Source organism: Convolutriloba macropyga, chromosome 2, assembly GCF_964194025.1.
Source record: "Convolutriloba macropyga chromosome 2, txConMacr16.3, whole genome shotgun sequence".
NCBI lineage: Eukaryota > Metazoa > Xenacoelomorpha > Acoela > Convolutidae > Convolutriloba > Convolutriloba macropyga.
The window spans coordinates 77,178,900-77,201,442 of NC_134469.1; the positions used below are offsets into that span (position 1 = coordinate 77,178,900).

Below are 22,543 nucleotides of genomic sequence, written 5' to 3' on the forward strand. Positions count from 1 at the left end.
TACTCTAATCACCCTTTTTAGAAAACACCTGTACTGGGGATGGTCTGATTAGAGGTTAATTCCAGTGTCTGAAGATCCGGATCATAGTCTGGAAAATATTTGACATCGCGTATGTGGATCTGTAGCTGATCGTCTGATCAGTGACATTTGTGGTCTGGGGTTGGTATGATGCGAGGTCTTTCCAATCGCACATTTGTCTGGACAAGGGTCTGGATTTGAGTTGGCCATGGTCGCACAAAAGTCTGGACAATAGTCTAATTTTTGTCTGATCCGAGGTTATTCCTGTCTGGAAGGATCTGATCAGAGACGACTAGGAGCGCTTTCCGAGCACACATAGTGTTTCCAGCGCAGTTTAGTCTAAGCAGAGGATACATTGGTCTAGGGTGATTTGATCAGAGCTCATTTTGGTCTGGAACGGTCTGATCAGAGGTCACGCTCTGGTACTTCAACCTGGATATTTTCCCCACGCTGATTTGAATATCCAATTTAGTTGTCTGTGTTCGGAAATACAATTACGCACAGGCTGCTTTTGGTGATGCTCAAAAGGGATCTATTCTGTTTCGGCCCCCCAGCTTAGTGAACAAAAATTTTTCATGATCCCCAGTCGCACATGCAATTTTTTTTACATAGAAACGTGCTATATAACAACATATAAATTGTAACCGGGGGTCATAAAAAACACTAGGGGGAGGACGAAACAGAATAGATCCCTCCCAAGTTTTGAAATAATTAATGCCTTTTAACAGCAATTACACAACATTTCTCCAATCATGCAACAATTTTTGGTCTGGATCATTAACGCACACTTCAGTCTGGCTTTGTTTGTTAGCTCTGAACAAAAAAGTTAGCGTCTTAATTTGAATTTGTTTTCTTTTAAAATAGTAACCAAGTCGGGAAAAGTTTACAGATCATTTCGTTTCACGTGCCTTTCGTTTCATTGACATCATTTTTATTCTTCCACGCTCAAGTTGGTGCATATTATTTGCACCCCCAGACGCACTTGCCATATCTTTATGTAATGAATAACTATGCAATCGCAAGTCCTCTGTTACTGGGGCTGCAAAAAAACTTGGGGGCGCAAACGGAAAAGATAGCAAGTCCCTATAGTCTTGTAGCAAGAGTTCTCTCAAATCAATGCTCGAATTCGCAGGCAGGAAGTTTCAATTCGTACAACTTAATTGCTTGGATGGTTCGAATGGGAGGACGAATTAGACACTTTGTTGATCAATCAAATTTGTTGCAGTTTTTTTCACCTAAATTGCCTTGGACGAGACATAATGCAATTTAAACACGCCTCTCGAGAGAAAAAGGCAGTCCCATAAAATTAATCTTAATTTTTATTGTGTAAAAATTCACGATCGAAATAATTACGTGTTTCCTCCCGGTTAGACCCAACTAACAGGAAATATATGTATTAAAATGCATAGACACATTGCCATGTTTTAAATGAATAAATTTTTAATAAAAGAAGTCCTTGAAAATTACAGATTACATAATTTACAAAATTGTCAGCGGCTATATTTGCAGACGAGAGGCACTGAACACTAGTATGGCAATTTCTTAATTTATTGAAAACAAAAAATGCAGAATAATCTTTTGAAGAAAACGATGAATGAAAAATTGTACCGACATGTTCATTTATGATACACATTCCAGTTTTTCCCTAAAATCAACGGAAACCATCACTGTCAGATTAGTCGGATTTCAAATGTGCAAAACGCATGTTCAAGTTTCAAAATGCCAGATCTCTGCAGCGCAAGAAACTGTAACAGAGAGCCAATATAAAAAGCTTTATTTTAAATCTTGCAAAAAGTTTGTTTCCAGCAACTTCAGTCCAAAACTGATGCCAAACTTAACTTGAAAATATTGGCAAATATCTGCTCGATCAGGTCAAGTTCTTAAATATTTTTGCAAATTATCTCTTCACAAAGCCAATTTTGCAAATACTGTTAATTTTGCTATATTTTATTATTCATCGAACGAAAATTCTGTTTAAATTAGAAATGTAGGTTTTTTTCCTAGCAAGTCCTCAGATACTGTTGAAGTCATTTTAAAAATGCAAGTACAGTAAAGTACACAGTGCAAGATATATGTGGGTTAAATTTACCCTACATGGCTAAGTTCTAGCGGTAAGATAAGATAAGATTATCGCATTTCTGATTAAATTTATTAATTGATAAAAAAATTAACTGTTACATGGCACTTCTTTTTACTCAACGTCACTTGCAACTTTCAAATTACAGGACTCGATCATTTCTGACAAGTATTTTTGAGAAAAATATTTCAAGCCCTCATGCTTATATTGACAGGTATGGTAGCTTTTGATTGCTTTTAAAACCTAGCAAATGACCACTTTGAACCTGCATTCAAAAGTAATTGCCTTTTTCGGACTAACGTTTTTTAAAAATGGTTATTTTCAAAAAAGTCTGGGCAATAACCATGTCTAAAGTTAAGAGTTTTAATATGAAGTAAAAACTCTAGGTGACATTCCGCTCGGTTTAATCTGGTATTTTTGGGTCACGAAAAAAAAGAGACGAAGTGTTAAGGAAATCATTACTTAAGCTGAATTTGGTGGAGGGTTAAGAGAAGATTAAGCATCGTTCATGTGCTAAATGTCACTGAGATTGCCAGGAAGTTTTTACTTGTTCAACATATACTTGACTGAAAACTAGATCATTATAAATCAAACAAGGCGGCTCGGTAATGTGCGATGGCACATAAGGTTCCGACCCCGCCCATCCACAATTTTGGCATAATTGTCTACCAAATGAGGAACAGATAGAAAAACCCAAAAATTATTTTTTGCGAATCCCAAAAAGCCCGTCTTTTTCAAAAAATTCTGTATGAACGATAAGATAGCCTCCAAATCAAATAACTCAGTGGAGTAAAAATTGATGCATTAGATTGCTGTAATATGTCAATATTAAGAAAGCGAGTCACGACGAACAGCAAAATCAAACAACAGCAACAACAAAAATTAATTACATTAAAAAATTTATGGCCCTCTTAAAAACTAAATTTAATAACAAAGTCAACATACCGTCAGCTAAACCTAAAACTAAACAAAAATAACTTATAAATCACCAGAAAACATATGCGACCAGTCCATAAAAAGGTTTGGTAACAATTATACAAAAAAGAACAAAAACAGTAAAGTAAAAAAATTAAGTTATTTTTTTGAAACAGTTAACTTCAAAGCAATAAATACCATTAGAAATCAATTAATGTTACCACAAATTTACGATTACCACTGCTTCTATAGAAGGGCATTAAGACCTGTCGCTATTCATTTTTTAAAGCGGCTAAAAAGAACAACAAAGAACAAACAAAATTCCAATTGAAACTTGCCAGAAAACGCTGTCAAAACCGTCTAGCCAAATTTTGGCACTCACAATATATTTGATTAAGCCTTCTTCAAACAGCTATAATGTAGTACGTGGCCATTCATTAGTAAGACTAGGTAACAAGTAGACAAAAAGCGAAGTGCTAAAGTATGTAATAATTTTATTTTTTTTTTCGAAACAAAATTACATTCAATGTCATGAAAGGCATTAATTACAAAAAGAGCTATTTAAATTGGGTCAATTATTCATAAAAAGAAACCCTCGAGACCTGTAATTATCCAGAATAATTCTTGCATCTACAACAAGAACGTCAAATATGACAAAAATCAAAGTAATTTACTTTTTTTTGTGAAAAACCGGTGTCGAAGCCAGTAAGGTCATAACAAATTCATAAAAAAAAAGATTTTGGGACACCAAACCCTTTTATTCCCTTGACACCCATAATGTCATATTTGACCTGTAATTAACTAACGAGATTAGGTGACAAAAAGAAACATAAAAAGAACAAAATTGCGAAGTTAAAAAGTTTTTTTTTTAAATTTTGGAAAACGATTGTTTTCAAAGTCATGAAAGCCATCAGCTATCTTCTAATATCAGAATATCGGTTCTTCTATTCTTCCATGAAAAGCCAATGAAAGCTATACAGGAAATTTCATACGACCGAAACGACAAAGTTTAAATGACAGTTAGAGACAAAATTAAAAAACTTAATTGATTTCTTCAAGAAAGAGGCGTCGAGGCCGTTAAAACGATGATTTATATCTTTCAGGATTTTAATATGTTCAATTTTGCCTTATTCTAAATGCTAATAAGCTGACATGAGAACTGTCAATAATGTGATAATGTGACAAAATTAGAAAACGTGAAAAACTGGCAAATATCAAAACAAACAAAAATCAGAAATCTTGTAGTATCAAAGCCAGAAAACAATAACTTCAGGCTTAAAACTGCAACCGAGACTAAATGTTAAATCAGTAGAAAGAAGAAGCAGTCTTTCTTTGCTGACACTAAGCTGGAAGTTGAACAAATTAAGAAAAAAATAGAGGAAAAGTTAATTAAGCCATTATTTATTGAAAAGTCAGTTATTTTTTAAAAAAGGAAACGACCATAAACTTTGAATTAAAAAACCAAATGCATTAGTTTGGAGCTGCTTAACAAGCGAATTGGTTGGACCTATCACTACTGAGCTTTGATTTGATATGTTCTATTCTTTATTATTAAAAAAAAAGTCTTTTTTTTAAAAAAAAGACCGACTGATTACAACCCGATTTTTCTTGGATTGTAACAGTCCAAGAATGGCCCAAAACTAGCCCTGCTAATATTTATTGTCCGTTAGGAACAATTGATTTTTCGAATGTTGTAGATATAGATAATTTGTTAGTTGAAAACTCAAAATAAATTCTGCATTTTTGATAATCAACGATTTTTGATAATCAACGAGCAAAAAACGGCAAAGTGTTAACTACATTACACTCTCAGTGGACTCTGAAGTAAAAATAGCCCCCCTCTGAGTCTACAAAGATTGTATGAGTGTGGTTTGGGGGTGTACTGTTGGCAAATTTAATCAAAGTGGACTAAAGTAGCTTATATCGTGCTGTTTTTGATGAAAAAGGCTAAATTTTGAAATGTTTATCCAGATTTTCTGACCAAAAAAATTAAATCAAAACAATCAACAATGCTTGTTCGTCTTCAAAAATAAAATCAACGACACTATTTTTAAAAATTATAACAAATTTTAGCCAAATTGACGAAAATTTAGGCAAAAATTCCGGAAAATGTGAATAAAAACAACGTGAATTCACTCTTCTTTTCTCAGAAGTTTAAACCTCGATAACTCCCTGTAGAAAACGAAAATTTAAAAAAACTTTTTAATTTCATATTCTACGCTGGACGAGCTTTCTAATGATACCAGTCTCAACTCTCTACGATGAATATATCGAGCGGCGAAAATTCACAGAACAAAAAAACCCCATTTGAGTATATAGTTCCTCCCCCCTCAAGAGGGTCGGAACAAAAAACGACCCTTGTCTCATTTGGTGCTTTTCATTTTTATCAAGTAAAGCTGATACTATCGGCCGGATTGTTTGCTTTTTATCCTCACTGACTCCAGTGAACAAGATATTTAATGTAAATAACGAGACCATGTAAAAACAGTTTTAGAAAAAAATAATTTCCAATCCGTGTTTTAAAACATCAATTCAATCAGTGAAGCTGCTTTTTAGATAAATTTAACTGAAAAAAAAAACACTCCTTGTCCTATTTGATGCAGTGGTTAATTCACTAAGTCAAATTAAGTTGCGTTGGCAGACAGAAAATTTGGTGTTCCTTCCTAACTGTCTTAAGAGAACGTCCCCTGATTTGGCGGAAATGAGTGAGACACTTATCTGAGTGAGACAATAAACAATTTTAACCGAAATAAAAAAGCACTCTGAGATCGAAGGAAACACTATTAGCACAATTTCTGCGTACGAGATGATGACATTTTTCACTAAAGGTTAAATAAATTGCAACCTTCACAGAGGATGAATATGTAAATGTATTTTAAAAGCCTTAGTTCAATTAAATTCAGTTCAAATTTAAAAGAAAGGCAAAAATAATGAAAATATGGGCTCTATAGGTTGTGTAGGTCCAGATTCATTTCATAAATCTGTAATACAGTAAAAAAATGCTCTGAATTCTAAAAGATGAGAAAAATCATTATAATATCAAAAATTGTTATCAAGGTTAGCTCTTACTCCATTATTCATTTTCAATTGAATTATCATTTCGTCTGTTAAATTTATTTTTATTTACTGTTTTCAGGTCATGCCCTTGTTTCCATGTATTGGTTGCAACAGTATCAGTCAGCATTATTTTCAGGTAAGCTAACGTTTTCTACAATTAAAACAATCGATTTTCGTCGGTTTACTACCTTTTTCTTATAATCTGCTGTATAATTTCTTGTTTATTTTTAATCACCTAATTCATGTTAAATTCTTTTATTTAAACATAATTTACACCCTTCCTTTCCAGCATACAAAATCTTTAACTAATTGACGGTTACAAAATCTAAATCTTTTGTTTCCGTTTCTAACATCTGCTAAGACGATTTTTTCCTACCAATCTACGGATTAATATTACTTAATGAACAAATATTACGCTTTTTACCAGTATATAAACGAATCTTAGTGTAATTACATTGTAAATGATCTAACATGAATTCACTAATATCATTAACAATAGCTTTAAGTAGCTCTGTTAATGTATTATAACCAAATTCTTTCCCTAATTCTTCAAAACCTGGTCTTTTCAGAAATACATTTTTCTTTCAGAAGTCCATTTTTTTCAAGATTATAGCTGGATGGTTCTGATAAAGCCAAAAAATCACTAAATGGTAACCCCCAAAGTTGAATAATACAAAATCTTCTGTTAATAAATCAGCTATTGTTCCATTTTTTCCATTATTATGCTTATATAAACTGCTAGGTTAACAGTTTTTTTTGAAATTGGATCTTTATTAGAAAATAAGAATATAAATATGAAAGTACTAAAGGTATATTCCTCAAAACGTTATAGCCATAACTTTATAATCACAAAGTCATTATAATTCACTTCAGTTATCTGAAACATAATCAATGGATTTAAAACATTTTACCATTGCAAAATAGCAAATAAAGTTCTAGTTGTCCTTATCGACAACATTTTTATCAGTATTAATTACCACTCTTAGTTTTATTACTTTAATAATTTAGATATTTCATAATCTGATGATTTATTTTTCAAATAAAAGCTTCTATTTTTGTTTCTCATACTCTGGGATAACAACCCATTTTCTTTTTAATCAACAACAAAGAATGTGTTTTCTTGGGTCCTGCATTTTTACACCATGCTTCCAACTCGAAAGCGTTTCACGATTCTTATGTTAACATCAAAATCTGCTCGGACTATTTGTATACCTGCATGTCTTACAGTTTGAAACAAAAATCTATTGTATTTTTTTCACTCTATCGTTCAAAAATGTATTTTTTCGAGTCCCCCTTATTTTCCTCCTAAATTGCATTATAGTTATTTGAATCAAATAATTCCAGTTATCAGTCATCAAAAACTGTTTTACTTGATACAATTGTGTGTAATAATGACTTTCAAAGTTTAAGTCATTTAAGTTGTTTGTTCATCAACTTTTTTTATATTATGAATATCAAGTCTGGATATATATATAATATTCCACCTAAACTTACCAAGAACACAGCATCCAGAAAATATACTTTACATATAACTTTGTTTGTTTTGACATTTGAAGATTTCATTAGAATTTATAAAATTGCATATAAAGCCATAAAGATCATATTGAATTAATATATTTAGTTCAACAATGAAGTTCAATTCCAACCGAAGTTATAATGAGACATCGGACACCTGAAGTAATTGATGATGAATACCCAGATAAAAGTACAAATTGGATTTTATTTAATAGTTTTATCAAGGGAGAAACTCTAGAATTGCTGTGGGATTACTTGTGTGGCAAAGTAAAGTTCTTTTATTTTGATATTTATAGAGGTGGAACAACTCCTTTAAGCTTAAATGATTACATCCGCTTTGAACCCAACGAAGAAATAGAATCAGATAGTGAGACACTTTGTGTTTCCTAGTGTTTTTTTTATCAAATTCATCTTGTAGATAACAGTTTTTACATTAATTTTGCTCTTAATCTTTAATTTAATCAACCAAAATATAAAGACAAAGACAATCACACAGACAAATACATAAAAATCACAAAAACTGTTCGCTAGAGTTGTTTTGCCAGTTGCAAATGATGTAGATGATTACATAGGCAATGATAATGACAAGGACCCAGACAATGAAAACGACTAGGACAAAATATTATCAAGGAAAAAGATAATGACAATGGTATCCACAATGGCACTGGTAATAACATAGATTGGAATATTAATTTGGGAACCTGTTCAACAGAGTTGTCCTAAATTTTAACGGATTACAATAGGTGCATACCAACTATCTGAAACAGCAGAGACAATATAAAAGAAAACAAATGGGTAACAACCGGTGTTACCCTTATCCCAGGCGGTTTTGAATGTATGTCTGGTACAAGTGATTTTTTTCAAAACCTATTTTAAGAGAATCTGTGGAATAAACAATTAGACTTTCATAATTTTTATATCCTTGGACCCCCAGGTAATCAATATTGTGACCATCCATAGAATAAATAGTGATTTGTCAAAAATCAGCAAAGTTGGAGATAAATAGGATTGAGCTATATCAGATACTTAGATAAAAATCAAAAATTATGTTGTACAAAAAAATGAAAGTATAATTGAACTGAAATTAAATCTGAAATTTTAAATTGTGAACCATGATATAATCGCAAGGGATTGATTCATGTGAATGAGTCAATGATTTGGTTGCTCTTGCTCAGAATTAACCTATAATGAAAACTACAGATTAATGTTTTTTTTGAAAAGCTCAAAAGATAAGAAAATGATAAAAGCAACTTAAGTTACCTATACTCAAAATTACTCAAAGTTAAGTTCGATTAAATTATCAGTTTATAATTCAGTTTTCATGAAATTGTTCGGAATAAAAAAATTTTTAAATGCCATGAAAGATGTACAACTTACAACAATCAATACAATTTAAATTTTCCCAGATATTGAGTTTTCTATCTTTCCAGGGTTTACAATAGGCTCATTTGAACTATCTGAAAAAACAGAGTCAATATAAAAAATGGGTTTTTTTATAATAGACAGTAAAGAAGATGATGGAGTTAAATATGATGATAATGATGCAGATATATTATATGCTTTTTCTATAACTAAACCACCTGTTTATATAATAGATTTTGTTCCAATTTCAATTTTGTAACAAAATGTTACTAACATGAGTAGATTATATTGGTTTTGGCGTCAAACAAGAAAATAAAGATTTGTTAATTTCGAATGTAATGTACTTAAATTTGTTCTTACACTTAAACATACATGAAAAAATTGGGCTTCAAACTAGATAAAATATGGTTGTAATGAAACAAATAGAAAAAAAACGAATACTTGTGAAATACACATATGATATACGTAGGCAATGAATAAAGGATAACATAGTCAATGCCCATGACTATGCCATTGACAAAAAAACTGCCGAGGACAGTAATGATATCATTGACAATGATAATCAAAATGACAATGGTTGCAACGGATATTAGAAAATTGATCAAGGAACCTGTTTAATGAAGTTGTTCTAACCGTAAAATGGTTTCTCATATGCAATACAATTTTTCATCAGATAGACAAACTGTCAAACAGAATTTCAACATTTTTTGATTGATAAAAAAAGAAGGGTACTGAGTACTAATTGCAGTATTGTCTTCAATCATAAGGAGATCACCTACTCTAAATTAGCTAAATCATGAAACTAAGTTTGGAACGAATTTTCAAATTTCGTTGTCCTTGAGATATCTATATCTAAAACTAGTTACGATGAAATGAGAATTAATTGAAAGAGTCTATTAATGTGACTCTATCGTCAACTTGGTTGATCACGCTCAAAATAAAGCTGTAAATGAAAGAACAGATAATTAAACTTTTCGCAGAGCTCAAAAGATAAGAAAAAAGCAAACTAAAACTGAAGAAAAAATCTAATTTTACTCTGAAAAGATAAAATCAGTTGAAAGCTTATTTTAACAAAATTAAATTGAACGTTTCAAATCTAGGTTTGATCTAATTATCAGTTTATAATACGGCTCTTAATGTAAGTGATAGTTATAATTGTTTTTTATGCCATGACAGATGTACCACCTACAACGACCAATACAATTAACACCTTCTCGCAAACTGAGTTTCATATGTTTTCACTGGTTACCAGAGGCGCATACAGGCCATCTGCAGCAGCAGAGACAATAACAAAGCAAACAAATGGGAGATTGATATTAAACGTAGGTAAGAAAACAATGAATTTCAGCATGAAAGTCGTACTTGGAGAGTTTTTTGTAGCAAACCCATTTGTACTGCTCTCATGATTTCCTTAACAATTGTAAAGCAAAAAAATATAAATTAGGTAAGATATATGAGGTTATGGGATCCCTTAGAAATAAGACTCATTGTAATATTGCATCCCAATCGCTTGTATCACATACAATAGGCTCATATGAACTATCAGAAAAAAAACAGCTTCCATATGAAAGAAAACAAAGAAGACTTCGATAATAGACATCAAAGATGATGACGGAGTTGAAGATGATGATAATGATGCAGATGTATTATAAGATTTTTTTAAAACCATACCTGTTTATATGATAGATTTTATTCCAATTCAATTTGTAACAACATCTGAATAACATTTAAGCAGATTATTTTGGTTTTGGTGTCAAAGAACAAAATGGAAGACTTGTTGACTTCTATAGTAATGTACTGAATTTTTTCCTTACACTTATATACACGTACAAACTGGGGCTTCAATCTAGATAAAAATTGGGTTGAAATGGAATATATACGAAAAACTAATATATACAACACTTGTCAAATACACAGTTGATATAAACAACAACATAGGCAATGCCAATGACTATAGCATAGACAAAAAATGACGCAGACAGTAAAAATATCATTGAAAATGATAATCATATTGACAATGGGTTGAACAAATATTAGAACATTGGTCAAGGAAACTGTTCAACGGAATTGTTCCACAAAGACACCCAGACGCTAGACGGCTTTGAACATGTGTTTGGTACTTGTGATTTTAGTTAAATTTAGTTGCTTAACAATCTATTCATTGAAAAATTAAACTTTCCTAATTTATTTAACCTCTAATAACCAATATCGTGACCACAGAAAAATTAGGGAAGATCCAAAAATCATAAAGGTTCGAGATACTAAACCTTTAATCTAACCGTAAGTACTAAATAAACATGATAAAAAGGATGTGGTACAAATTATAAAAAAATATGAATTTTGTTGAGGCAGACGCAGTAACTATAAAATGGTTCATCTTAAGCAATGCATTTGTTCATCAGATAGATAGAACTGTTAAAGAGAATTGCAACTATTTTTGGTTTAAACAAGGAAGTAGGGTACTGAGTGTTATTTGCAATGTTTTCTTCAATCATAAGGAGATCAACTACTCAAATTTTGCTAAATGATGGAATTAGGTGTGGAAAAAATTTTTAATTTTCTTGTCCATGACGCATCTAAACCTAAAACTGAAAACAAAAAACTCATGGAGGTCGTACTTGTAGTATATTCTTTGTGAAGCAACTTCGATTGTACCGCTATTAGGATTTAATTAAAAAATGTATAATAAAGTAAAAATACGGCAGAATAAAATAGATGATGTTTTGGGATTCCATGCAATTAACATTTTTTGTAATAATATAACAATTTATAAACAAATATAATATTATATCTGGAGTTAAAGATGGTGGTATTGATACAGAGACGTTATAATTTTTTTCTTTTACCAAACAGCATGACCGTTGCTAGGATCCCTTGCAACGTTGTTAGGATCCGAATCATTTGTTTCAATGATAAATTTTGTCGCAATTGATATCGTATATCAAACTTACTGACAATTGAGCAGATTATATTGATTTGAGAGTCAAGGATGAATATTGAAGACATTTCAGCTTTATTGATTTTTAACCCTGCACCTCAATTCACCTAAAAATTTTGGGTTCAATCTAAACAAATCTGTGGGTTATAATGGAACAGTTCAAAAATTTTTTTTTAAATTTTAACAATTACAAAGATGTCATACATGGTCACATAGGCAATGTTAATGACAAAGACATAAGCAAGGAAAATGAAAACGAGAAGGAAGTTATTTTGGGCAATAATAATGACAAACATATTCTGAATTAAAATAGTATGAACGTAGATTGGAATTTTGATCATGGAACCCTTTAAAAGTAGTTGTTTTTTTAAACAACCGATCTTACCCTTATCCCAGGTGGATTTGAATGTATATTTGGTACATGTGAATTTATTTAAACCTATTTTTTAAGAAGATCTGTTCAATAGTCAGTTAAATGTTCATTATTTTTATATCATTGGACCTCCAGGTAATCAAAATGACTAATCAAGAATCACAAAAAATCTTGATACGTAGGATTTCCTTATATAAGAATACTTAGATAATAACCAAAAATTATGTTCTACAAAAAACGGAAAGTATATTTGACCTGATATTAAATCTGAAAGTTTAGAGTGTGAATCAAGAGATATTTGCAAAGAGTTGATTCATGTGACTTAGTCATTAACTTGGTTGGTCTTACTCAAAATTAACCTGTAATGAAAATGACCGATAATTTTTTTTGGAAATCTCAAAAGATAAGAGAATGATAAAAATCAGCTTAATTTACCTATACTCAAAATATCAAAAATTAGTTTGATGGATAAACTGCAACAATCAATACAACTGAAATTTTCCTGGAGATTGAGTTTTCTATCTTTTCACGGTTTACCCTAGGCTCATTTGAACAATCTAAAAATACAGAGTCAAAAAAAATAAATGGGAATTTTATAATAGACATTAAAGACGATGATGGAGTTAAAGATTATGATGATGATGCAGATTTAATATATGCTCTTTCTATAACCAAACAACATGTTTTCATGATAGATTTTACTCCAATTTATTTTTTGTAGCAAAATGGTACTAACATTTGAGTAGATTAATTTAGTTTTGGTTGTCAGAGAAAAAAATGAAAGACTCGTTTAATTTGAAAGTAATGTACTGAAATTTATCCTTACACTTAAAAGCTGGTGAAAAAATTGGGCTTCTAACTAGATAAAATATGGTTGTAATGAAATTAATAGGAAAAAATTCAAACACTTATCACAAGTCAAATACACAGGTGATATACGTAGGCCATTATTAAACTATAATTTATTATACTATCATATTTATACTATCAATGACAATAATCATAATAAAATTAGTTTTGAACGGATATTAGAATATTGATCAAAGAACCTGTTCAACAGAAGTGTTCTACAAGAACACCCATGTTACTTTTATACTAAGTGGCGTTGAATATGTGTTTGGTATTTGTGATTTTGGTTAAACTTACTTGTTGAAAAATCTGTTCATTCAAAAACCAATTTTTCCTTATTTATTTATCATTGGACCCTCTATTATTCAATTTTGTTAATGTAGAAAAACTAATGAAGATTCAAAAACTAAAAATATTTGAGATACTAATCATTTGCGTTAACCAGAACTACTAGACAAACGTGATAAAAATGATGTTGTAAAAATTATAGAAAATAATGAATGAAGAATTTTGTTGAGGTAGACACAGTAACTCTAGACACAATTGATGTGGGCACAGAGGAGTTTCAGGTTTCATAATAACTTAAACATAACTGTTGTTGATTTTCTTGCTTGGAAATGGGAGAAGCTTTTTTGTCCATAGCCTTGTCTACCCACATTTTAGTAGTGAAGAAAATCTCAACAATATTTTGAATCACAATATATAAGAGAGACAATCTTTTGGTCCTCGATATGAAACGGCAATTATTCGTAGGGTACCAGTTGATAGAAGATGTCATGAGTCAGTGGATTTTTGAAGATGAAAACAACTTTTCTTTTGATCTGGTATATCAATGCAGGTGTCGATAGCCTTGGCAAGGCAACAAAGCTTGAAATCATGAATGTGGAAGAATTGTACAAGTAAGCTGCTTTAAGTGTTTTGTAGCCCAGAGCTTCTAATGATTCTTCCAGAAGAAGTTCTCTCCAAAAAGCTTTGACTACACACGGATGCTTGCAACTTTGAATAAACCAGCTTAGCCAAAACTTGTCCTCTCAAATTCACATGGTAATTGAAACTTACTCGGACGTACAGGAGAGGAGGCGAATTTTTTGGAGAGCCCGTGAATCATCACAATACAGCTAGTTGTGTTGCAATTTTGTGGAAACTTCATATATATATACATATGTATACATAAATATATATATATATATATATATATATATATATATATATACATAACTTCGGACTTCGCAGGTACAGCATGTTATTGGATAAGAGACAACCTATTTTACGGCCTGGTGGTTATAGATATTTTTTATATTTTTTTAGAACATCTGCCATTGAGTTCTTTTTTGCATGGCGATGTTCGGTTTATATTTTTGCAGATCATACATTTTTGTTTCCAGGATAACAACTTTGAATTCATGACTAGAAAAAATGAGAGGTTAAATTAGCTTATCCTAGGTGTCTGAGAGAATCACGCTGAAGACAGGGAAACCACAATGTGCTGAACTGTCTTGTCAGCCGTTTGAGCCCTCCAAAACATCTATGGGTTCACAAAAAGAGGATTAGTAGTCTAGTCCCTTCAACCACTGGTTGAATTATATTGATATGGGCGCAGCAAAGATTCAGATTCCATAATTGTTTGCACATGACTGCTGCTGTTTTTCCCGCTTCGAAATGGGAAGAACTTCAAAGTCCATAGACTTGTCCACAATTTTTTAGCAATGAGGAAAATCTCAACAACATTTTGAATCACAATATATAAGAGAGACAGTCTTTTGATTCTCGACATGAAACGGCAATTTTTCGTAAGATACCAAATGACAGAAGATGTCATGAGTCAATGAGTTTGTGAAGAGGAGAACAACCTGTCTTTTGATCTGGTATATCAATGAGGTGTCGATAGCATTGGCAAAGCAACAAGGCTCGAGATCATGAATCTGGAAGAATTATACAAGTTAGCTGCTTTAAATGTTTTGTAGCCAAGAGCTGGTAATGACTTTTCCAGATGAAGCTCTCTCCATAAAAACTCTCACTACCCAAGGACGCTTGAACCTTTGAGTGAACCAGCTTAGCCACAATGTGTCCTCTCAAATTAACATGTTAACTCAAATTTAATCGGACGTGGCGGAGAGGGGGCAATTTTTTTGCAAAGCCGATAAAAATTCAACAAGAAAGCTGGTCTTGTTCCAATTTTTATAAACCTTATATATATATATATATATATATATATATATATTACTTCAGACTCCGCAGGTACAGCATGTTATGCGATACAGGGCAACTGTTTTAACGGCCTGAAGAGATAATAGATCATAGGTAATTTCATCGAAAAAATTTTTTTAAACATCTGCCATTGAGTTGTTTTTGTATGGCGATGTTCGGATTATACAATTTGAAGTCATTTTTATTTGTTTCCAGGACCTCAATTTTAATATCAAGAAGTGAGAAAATGAGAAGATTAAATAGCTTCTCTTAGGTGTCTGAAGGAATAACGTTTAAGACATAGAATCCACAATCCGGCGAGATTTCCTGTGAGCAGTTGGAAGCCCTCGGAACCATCTATGAAATCATATTTGAGGGGTAGTAGTCCAGTACCTCCCATCACTGGTTGAAATGTGCCCATATAGGAATCGGCGAAGATTCGGCTTTCGTATTTGTTTAAACAAAGCTGCTGCTCATTTTCACAATTCGGAAAGGGAAAAAACTTTGTTGTCCTTTGCCTTGTCCAGTCACGTTTTAGTAATGGGGAAAATCTCAACAAAATTTAACATTAGAGTTTCTAACAGACAATCTTTTCGTGCCCGATATTAAACAGCAACTTTTCTTAAGGCACTATTTGATAGAAAATGTATTTTTCAAAGACTTTCTGAAGATAAATACCATTCTTTTGTTCTTGCATACAAATGCAAGTAACGATAGCATTTGCAATGCAAAATAGCTTGAGATCATGAATGCGGAAGAACTGTTCGAATTAGCCACTTTGAATGTTCTATAGCCAATAGCTGCGGATGATTTTTCAGTAAAAGGCTTGTACTTTTAAGTGGATTAGCATCACCACAATCTTGCCTCTTTCCAGTTCACGTGGTACTTGATTTTCCATTGGACGTGGCGGAAAGTAGCCATATTTTTTATGGAAGCTGTGAGTCAAAATTAGGCTAGACTTGTTGCAATCTTTGGAAACTTAAAGTGTTCTCAGTTTTGGACTCAACTGATTCAGCATCTTATTCGATGAAGGACAACTGTTTTTACGGGAGGCTGATCAAAGACATTTTCATCGAAACCAGTTAATTTCTTTGCAGCTATTTACATAGATTTTTGTGTCTGAAAAGGCTAAATTAAAATTTTTGTCAAGTTTTTCTATTGTGATTTCCAATTTCCTATAAAGGGTTTTTAATTTCAGAAGCAAGGTTTCCAGTTGACCATTTACCGTGCAAATAATATCATTTTCATATCTTAAGAAAAAATGTCCTTCAGTTCTCGGTTCAGTCTCTAATTTGTTTCTTCTGGCAATTAAAGCACTACCACGCCATGTCCTTCATTTTTGCGTGAAGTTGATCATCAATATTTTGGCTTTTTGCATGGAACCAATTCTCAATTTTCTCACACTCGACTCATTTTCCTGTAAATGTGACTCTACAGTTTCATTGAGGGCAGGCCTCAAGATCATTTTTAGGGATTTTTTGATGATCTCTTTCGTTGACTTGATCTGATATTCAAATGATTTCATCCAAAGGTTAACCAGAGTCTTGCAAGTGATGTTTCCATTGCTAAGACATCCACCTCACAAAACGATCTGTCATTGCATTTAAAACAGACATTTGTCATAGGTAGCTTCAAGAGTGTTTTCAAAGTCAATCTAGACATCTCAGGGGCTTGGTCACTAGAGTAAAAGCTCCTCAAGGCTCTTGCAGTTGCTTCATTAACAGGGACATTTGTATATAGGCTTTTCATATCCGAAGAAACGATGCTCTTATAAGGCCCGAATTATTTGGATTCTAATTTTGTCCCTGCATCAAGCGTTGACGTCTTAATGTTAGCACCAGGTATTTTTTTTATCAAAAATTGACGTGAGGAATTTATTCAAATTGTAATAACTATTTCCGGTTGTAGACAATGCTGGAAGTGAAGGAATTTCATTCTTGTGCACATTTGCATGGCCATAAAATTTCGTGGGTTGTACTCCCGTTGAACGCAATTTTTGATAAAATTTTGCCTAATAAATAGCTCTTCTTCACATCAAGCAACGCACTGTTGATGTCTTTTTCAATCTTCAGAGCAATCTTATCCCTGCTCTACCAGTTTTTTGAAACTGGGTGCAATCAAAAACATCCGCCAGCTTTTTGTGATATAATTGCCTCTTCATGACACAAAATCCCGCGCCTTTATCAAAAATACAGCCAAGATTTCGTTATCCTTCAAAAACTTTGCTGGCTTCACAATCCTTCTGTCGGCGGGCGTTTTTCTGACGTTTTTAGCATACCACTTTGCGGAGGCTTTAGTTTCACACAATTTCTCACTATCAGGTCCGCTTTGTTGGAGCGTGCGTAACAGTTCGTCTTTATCTGCCAAAAAACAGCTCGTTGAATTTGTCGGGGATTGGATGTTTTGGGCCGTAGGACAGCAGGTCTTTGACAAAAATTAGTAAGCTAATGTCGTCAAGTATTCTGATAGAATCGAAAATCTGTTCCCTCAAGGGCCATTCCTGACGTACACACAGCTTTTTCAACTTTGCATCCAACCTTAGTTTATGTTCTAGTCTAACTTTCCGAAAAGATAAGCGTATGTTATAGGCCACAGAACCGAGCAGTTTTTCGTTCAAAGCCTGACACAGTTCGCTCCTACAATTGTCAGCTTATGCTTCATGGTTCGCTTAATTTCCTCTTGCTTTGTTAAGTTGCGTTTTAAGTAGCCTAAGTTGAAAACCACGCACGGCCTGGTCATAAACAACACCATTTTTGGAACGCGAAATTATAGATAGTCTGTTATAACATCGTTTTCAAAGCATTTCTTTTGAAAAGAAGTTCCACAATTTCCATTTTCCCGCTTCTCTAATTTTTTCGTATATTCCAGAAAAGTCTTCAAGTTCTCAGTTTTTCTCACGACACAGTTCAACCGTTACACTGGCAGGATTGATGTCATATACACAAGGATCACCTGAACTAAAACAACAAAATCTGTAAGCAACATTGTTGGCCCCGTTTAAACTTCGCATCGCATGTCTGTAAATAATTTGCTTGGTTACCTGGATTACCAAAAGACCTGTTTTCAGCAAACTTTTCACAATATCAGAGGCTCCCTTATGTGTACAATACACAATAGCTTCAAAATGGAACCTGTTTTGCGACAGTCCTCTCTTGCCTTCGTAAGTCAGTTTGTCCAATGCGTGAGAAAGAGATAATGCCACGAATATGTGCATGCTTGCTCCAAAAACCTGTTTTTCTGAAATAACATCTTGAATATAACCCTGCTGATTTCATAAGGAACTATTTGATAGATGTCTTTAGTCAAAAAGTTTGTGAAGATAAATAACGGTCTTTTCTTGTATACCAATGTAGGTGTCGATAACATTGGAAATGCAAAAGAGCTTGAGATCATGAATGTGGAAGAACTTCGAATTGGCCACTTTGAATGTTCTCTTGCCAAGAGCTGTTAGTGATTTTTCCAGAAGACGGTCCCTCCGATAAAGCTTCGGCTCCAGAACGATGCTTGTACTTTTGGGCGGACCAGCCTGAGCCACGATCTTGCCTCTGTCCAATTCACATGATACTTGAACTTCAATTGGACGTGGCGGAAAGTAGGCATATTTTTTATAGAGCATGTGAGTTACAATTAGGATATTCTTTGATACAGGACAACTGGTTTTACGGCCTGGTGGTCAGAGGCACTTTTTACAACATCTGTCATGAGTTGTGTTTGCATGGAGATGTTCGGTTTAGATTTTTTCAGGTTATTTATTTTTGTTTCCAGGATAACGATTTTGAATTCAGGGTTTGAAGAACGATGAGAGGTTAAATTAGCTTCTTATCCGAGAGAATCACGCTGAAAGCAAAGAGTCCACACTCCGGTGAGCTTTCCTGTGACCCTCGGAAACATCCATTAGTTCAATAATAGAAGGGAAGTGGTCTAGTCCCTCCCACCACTGGTTGAGTTGTGTCGGCCCAGCGAAGATTCAGATTTCATGTTTGATTAAACAAAACTGCTGCTAATTTTCCAGCTTCATGGTATATTTGCATTATTTTTCAAAATTTTGAGAACAGTTTTTGTTTTCAAATTATGGGCCCTGAGTTTCTTTCGCCTGATCCAGCCAAAGTGAAAAAAATATTAGTTTGAGTCAGCTTGTATTGATTTCAGTCTACCTGTGACATCACAAAATTTAATGCGCGCAAAACATGATCTTTTCAGTTTGTGACCCGCAGTTACAGAAAACGTGACAATTCAAAGTAAATCATCACGTGAAAATATGGCACGTGCATCGCTCTGGAAGGGGTTGGTTTAAAATATTGTGCACACTAAGCGAGGCGATAAAAACTTTAATGTTCTCCTTCATAAGTTGTGTCCCATCTGTCTCTTGAAACTGAGAAGTTTCGAGCAATTTCAAAAACAAACTAAGCTTAGTGTGTCAAACGATTGCGGTGAAAATTAGCGATCGTACCTCGAACAAGGACTCTGTGAAATCGAGAAAGTTTGTCATCTGAAACAATGTATAAAAGCTGTTCGAAATGGTTTTTTTTTCAGTATGCGGAACTTTTAGACTTGGTATAACAGCCTATTATTGAGCCTTTGGCTGCATCAAAATGTATTTCAGAGAAATGAGATGACATCAGCACCCGTACAAATTTGTACTTGCTGTCCTCAACCGGTAATTCTGTCGGCATGTTGTTTCTTTAAATATTGTCCGCTGAGCATTTGTTTTTCTGTCTATATGTCAGGAAAGTACATCCCCCTATTCGTTGAAAATTAAAGTTGCATGTCAATGTCACAGTGTTTTATTCTGCCATCATCGATGGCAGAATAAAACGTAAGGCAATGTGCGTTTAATGCTTAAGCAATTTGATCTGTTCTTAGATACACAGCTCACGGTGTAGTCAAAGGAAAACAATTTCAAAAATGTAACAAATTTTGGAGAATTTTTTAAGTTGAATATAAAATAGTGATGTAATGTAGCGTTCTGCAACTTAAAAATCCTTTTAAAAGTATGCTTATTTCATTATTTTCATCTGATCTCAAAGTTTATTGAAAATGAAGAGAATTGGAGCAAATACCTGGCAGCTTTTTGACGTATAGTTTACGTGGCTGTGATGAGATCACTGAGAAGATCTTATATTCGCCGAAAACCGCATAGCGGCTCTAAACATAATTCAGAATTTCGAAGTGTTTTCAGCAGAGTCACGTAACCTTGCTTGAAAAGGACTTCGCTAATTTTGAAGTCTGGCACTGTATATAGGAAAATTTAGCATACTCAAATCTGTTATTTTCAAAGATGTACGTGAGTGCTTTGAAACACTTATCACAGCATTGAGCCACGTCGCGTATGGTATTGCACACATCAGAGTTTGAGATAACATCACATTTTGTCGCTGATTAACTAATTTAATTTTCACCATCACCAGTGTTTCCCAAAATTAATGATTTTGCCCTTGTGCAACCGTGATTGGATTTGCATTTGCGTTTAACGTCAAATAAAGAAAGTATGCGCGCAATTTTTCTTTAAATGACAATTTCTTATAAAATTCTAATAGAGCCTAACAAAAAACAAAATCTAATATGGTAATGTTGCCAATCTTCTGATGTTTAGGATTATATGAGAACCGTGCTATTCAGAAATATCATAGGCGTAACTGGCACAAATGCATTGATAAGAGCTCGGTCGACTAGTCCGACAATTCCTGTTAATGACAAAAATGTCAAGATAGGCCAGAAAAGTCAGCTAGTTTGCTGAGTAAGTTAATAAATCGCTCAGTTGAACAGGCAATTGGAATTTATAGTAGGTGAAATTCATGATACTACTGGAAAATCTACCGATGAAAAGAATGAATTCTGATATCGATTCGATTGAAAAAAAGGAAACATGAAAGGCTCTCGAAATAAATTGAAAGCCAAAATACGAAAAGGATGCAAAATTGTAAAATACGGAAAAAAGACAAAATTCAGAACAGAAAGGGATAAGTTGAAGAATACTTACTTTTTATTTTTTTTGCGAAAAACTTATTTTGAAGGTCAATAAAACCGTTAGCTATATACTGATGTCAGTTATTAAGTTCATTTATATATCTATAGTTGGCCATTGAGATCTTTCATTACCCAATATTTGGCATAAGACAACAAAAATTAACAACAAATACAGGGCAAAATGAAAAATAATTTATACCAAATTCTGCAAGAGAACTGTGTCGCAGCCCTTAAAACCATAAACTAAGAAAACAATTAATATATTTAATTGAGAATTCTGAAACGGTTTTTTCCGTTAGATTCTTAAGCAATGTGACAATTAACAAAGAAAAAAAGAAAATGGGCAATTATGCACAAAAATCAAAATTTTTTGTATGAAAACTCGTAGTACGAAAACCAAGAAGAAAATTTTTAAAAAAATCAGCCACAAAGATTAATTTGTATCTTATATAAAAGAAAATTTGACCTGTATTTTCTGAGAAAAGTCAAAGGTTGACATAAATAAGAAAAAGTATTGTAGAGGTTCACCTTTACCTCTTGAGGGAGACATTTGCATCTTTCATTGGTTCTAATTAGTAATTAGACTGTAAAAAAATAACAAATGAAGGAAAAAAACAAGAATTTAAAATTTATAAAAACTTATTCTGCACAGCCATAAAAACCATTAGGTTTTCTGAAAACATGCTATCTACATTTTTTCGTCATTTTTTTTGCAAATCGGAGCTGCCATTGATGGAGCCGTGAATTGAAAGTTTTATCAGTAGTCAACATTAATAAAACAATAAAAGCAAATTATTTTTGAAAAAATCAGCACCAAAGTAATGATTACTGATTGTAAGAATCCATGATATTAAACCTATCCCTGATTTTTGCGCGCGAGCAACACACCACCTAAGTGTTTCAATTGTATCGAATTAGACCAATTGTTAAATGAAGTATTTGAAAAATCAATAAAAGAACGATTCTTTTTGTATAATAATCGAGTTAAATTTGCAAAAAAACGGCAAAATTTCAATTCCAGGAGACTTTTATAGAACGACGGATCTGTACTAGATATGATTTGGAGGAGTTTACTGAGATTGTGTTAGCGGTTTCTATGTCTCCGGTTTCGGCAAACTTAAACAGTGGACCAAGAAGCATATTTTGTGCAATTTTCGATGAAAAATGTGTGACTCTATCAAAATTATTCAAAATTTTTAGCCAAAAAATTTGCAATCAAAAAATTCAACAATGCTCCTCTATCTCTAACGGTAACAATAACACTACCGTTATGAATTTGAACTTA

The 22,543-nt window shown here is 33.0% G+C and overlaps 1 protein-coding gene across 2 annotated transcripts in view; it reads left to right on the forward strand.

Moving 5' to 3' along the window:
* Positions 1-22,543, forward strand: part of LOC142334723 (chloride intracellular channel protein 2-like) — a 72,761-nt gene that overhangs the window by 39,124 nt on the left and 11,094 nt on the right. The window contains exon 1 of one of the 2 annotated variants that reach the window (XM_075382974.1): positions 19,778-19,948. The exons of the other annotated variant lie outside the window; for it this stretch is intronic. Within the exon in view, the coding sequence (XP_075239089.1) occupies positions 19,904-19,948 (45 nt within the window). The 5' untranslated portion in view covers positions 19,778-19,903. Of the gene's footprint in view, positions 1-19,777; positions 19,949-22,543 lie in introns of those variants that run through there. 2 annotated transcript variants of the gene reach the window in all.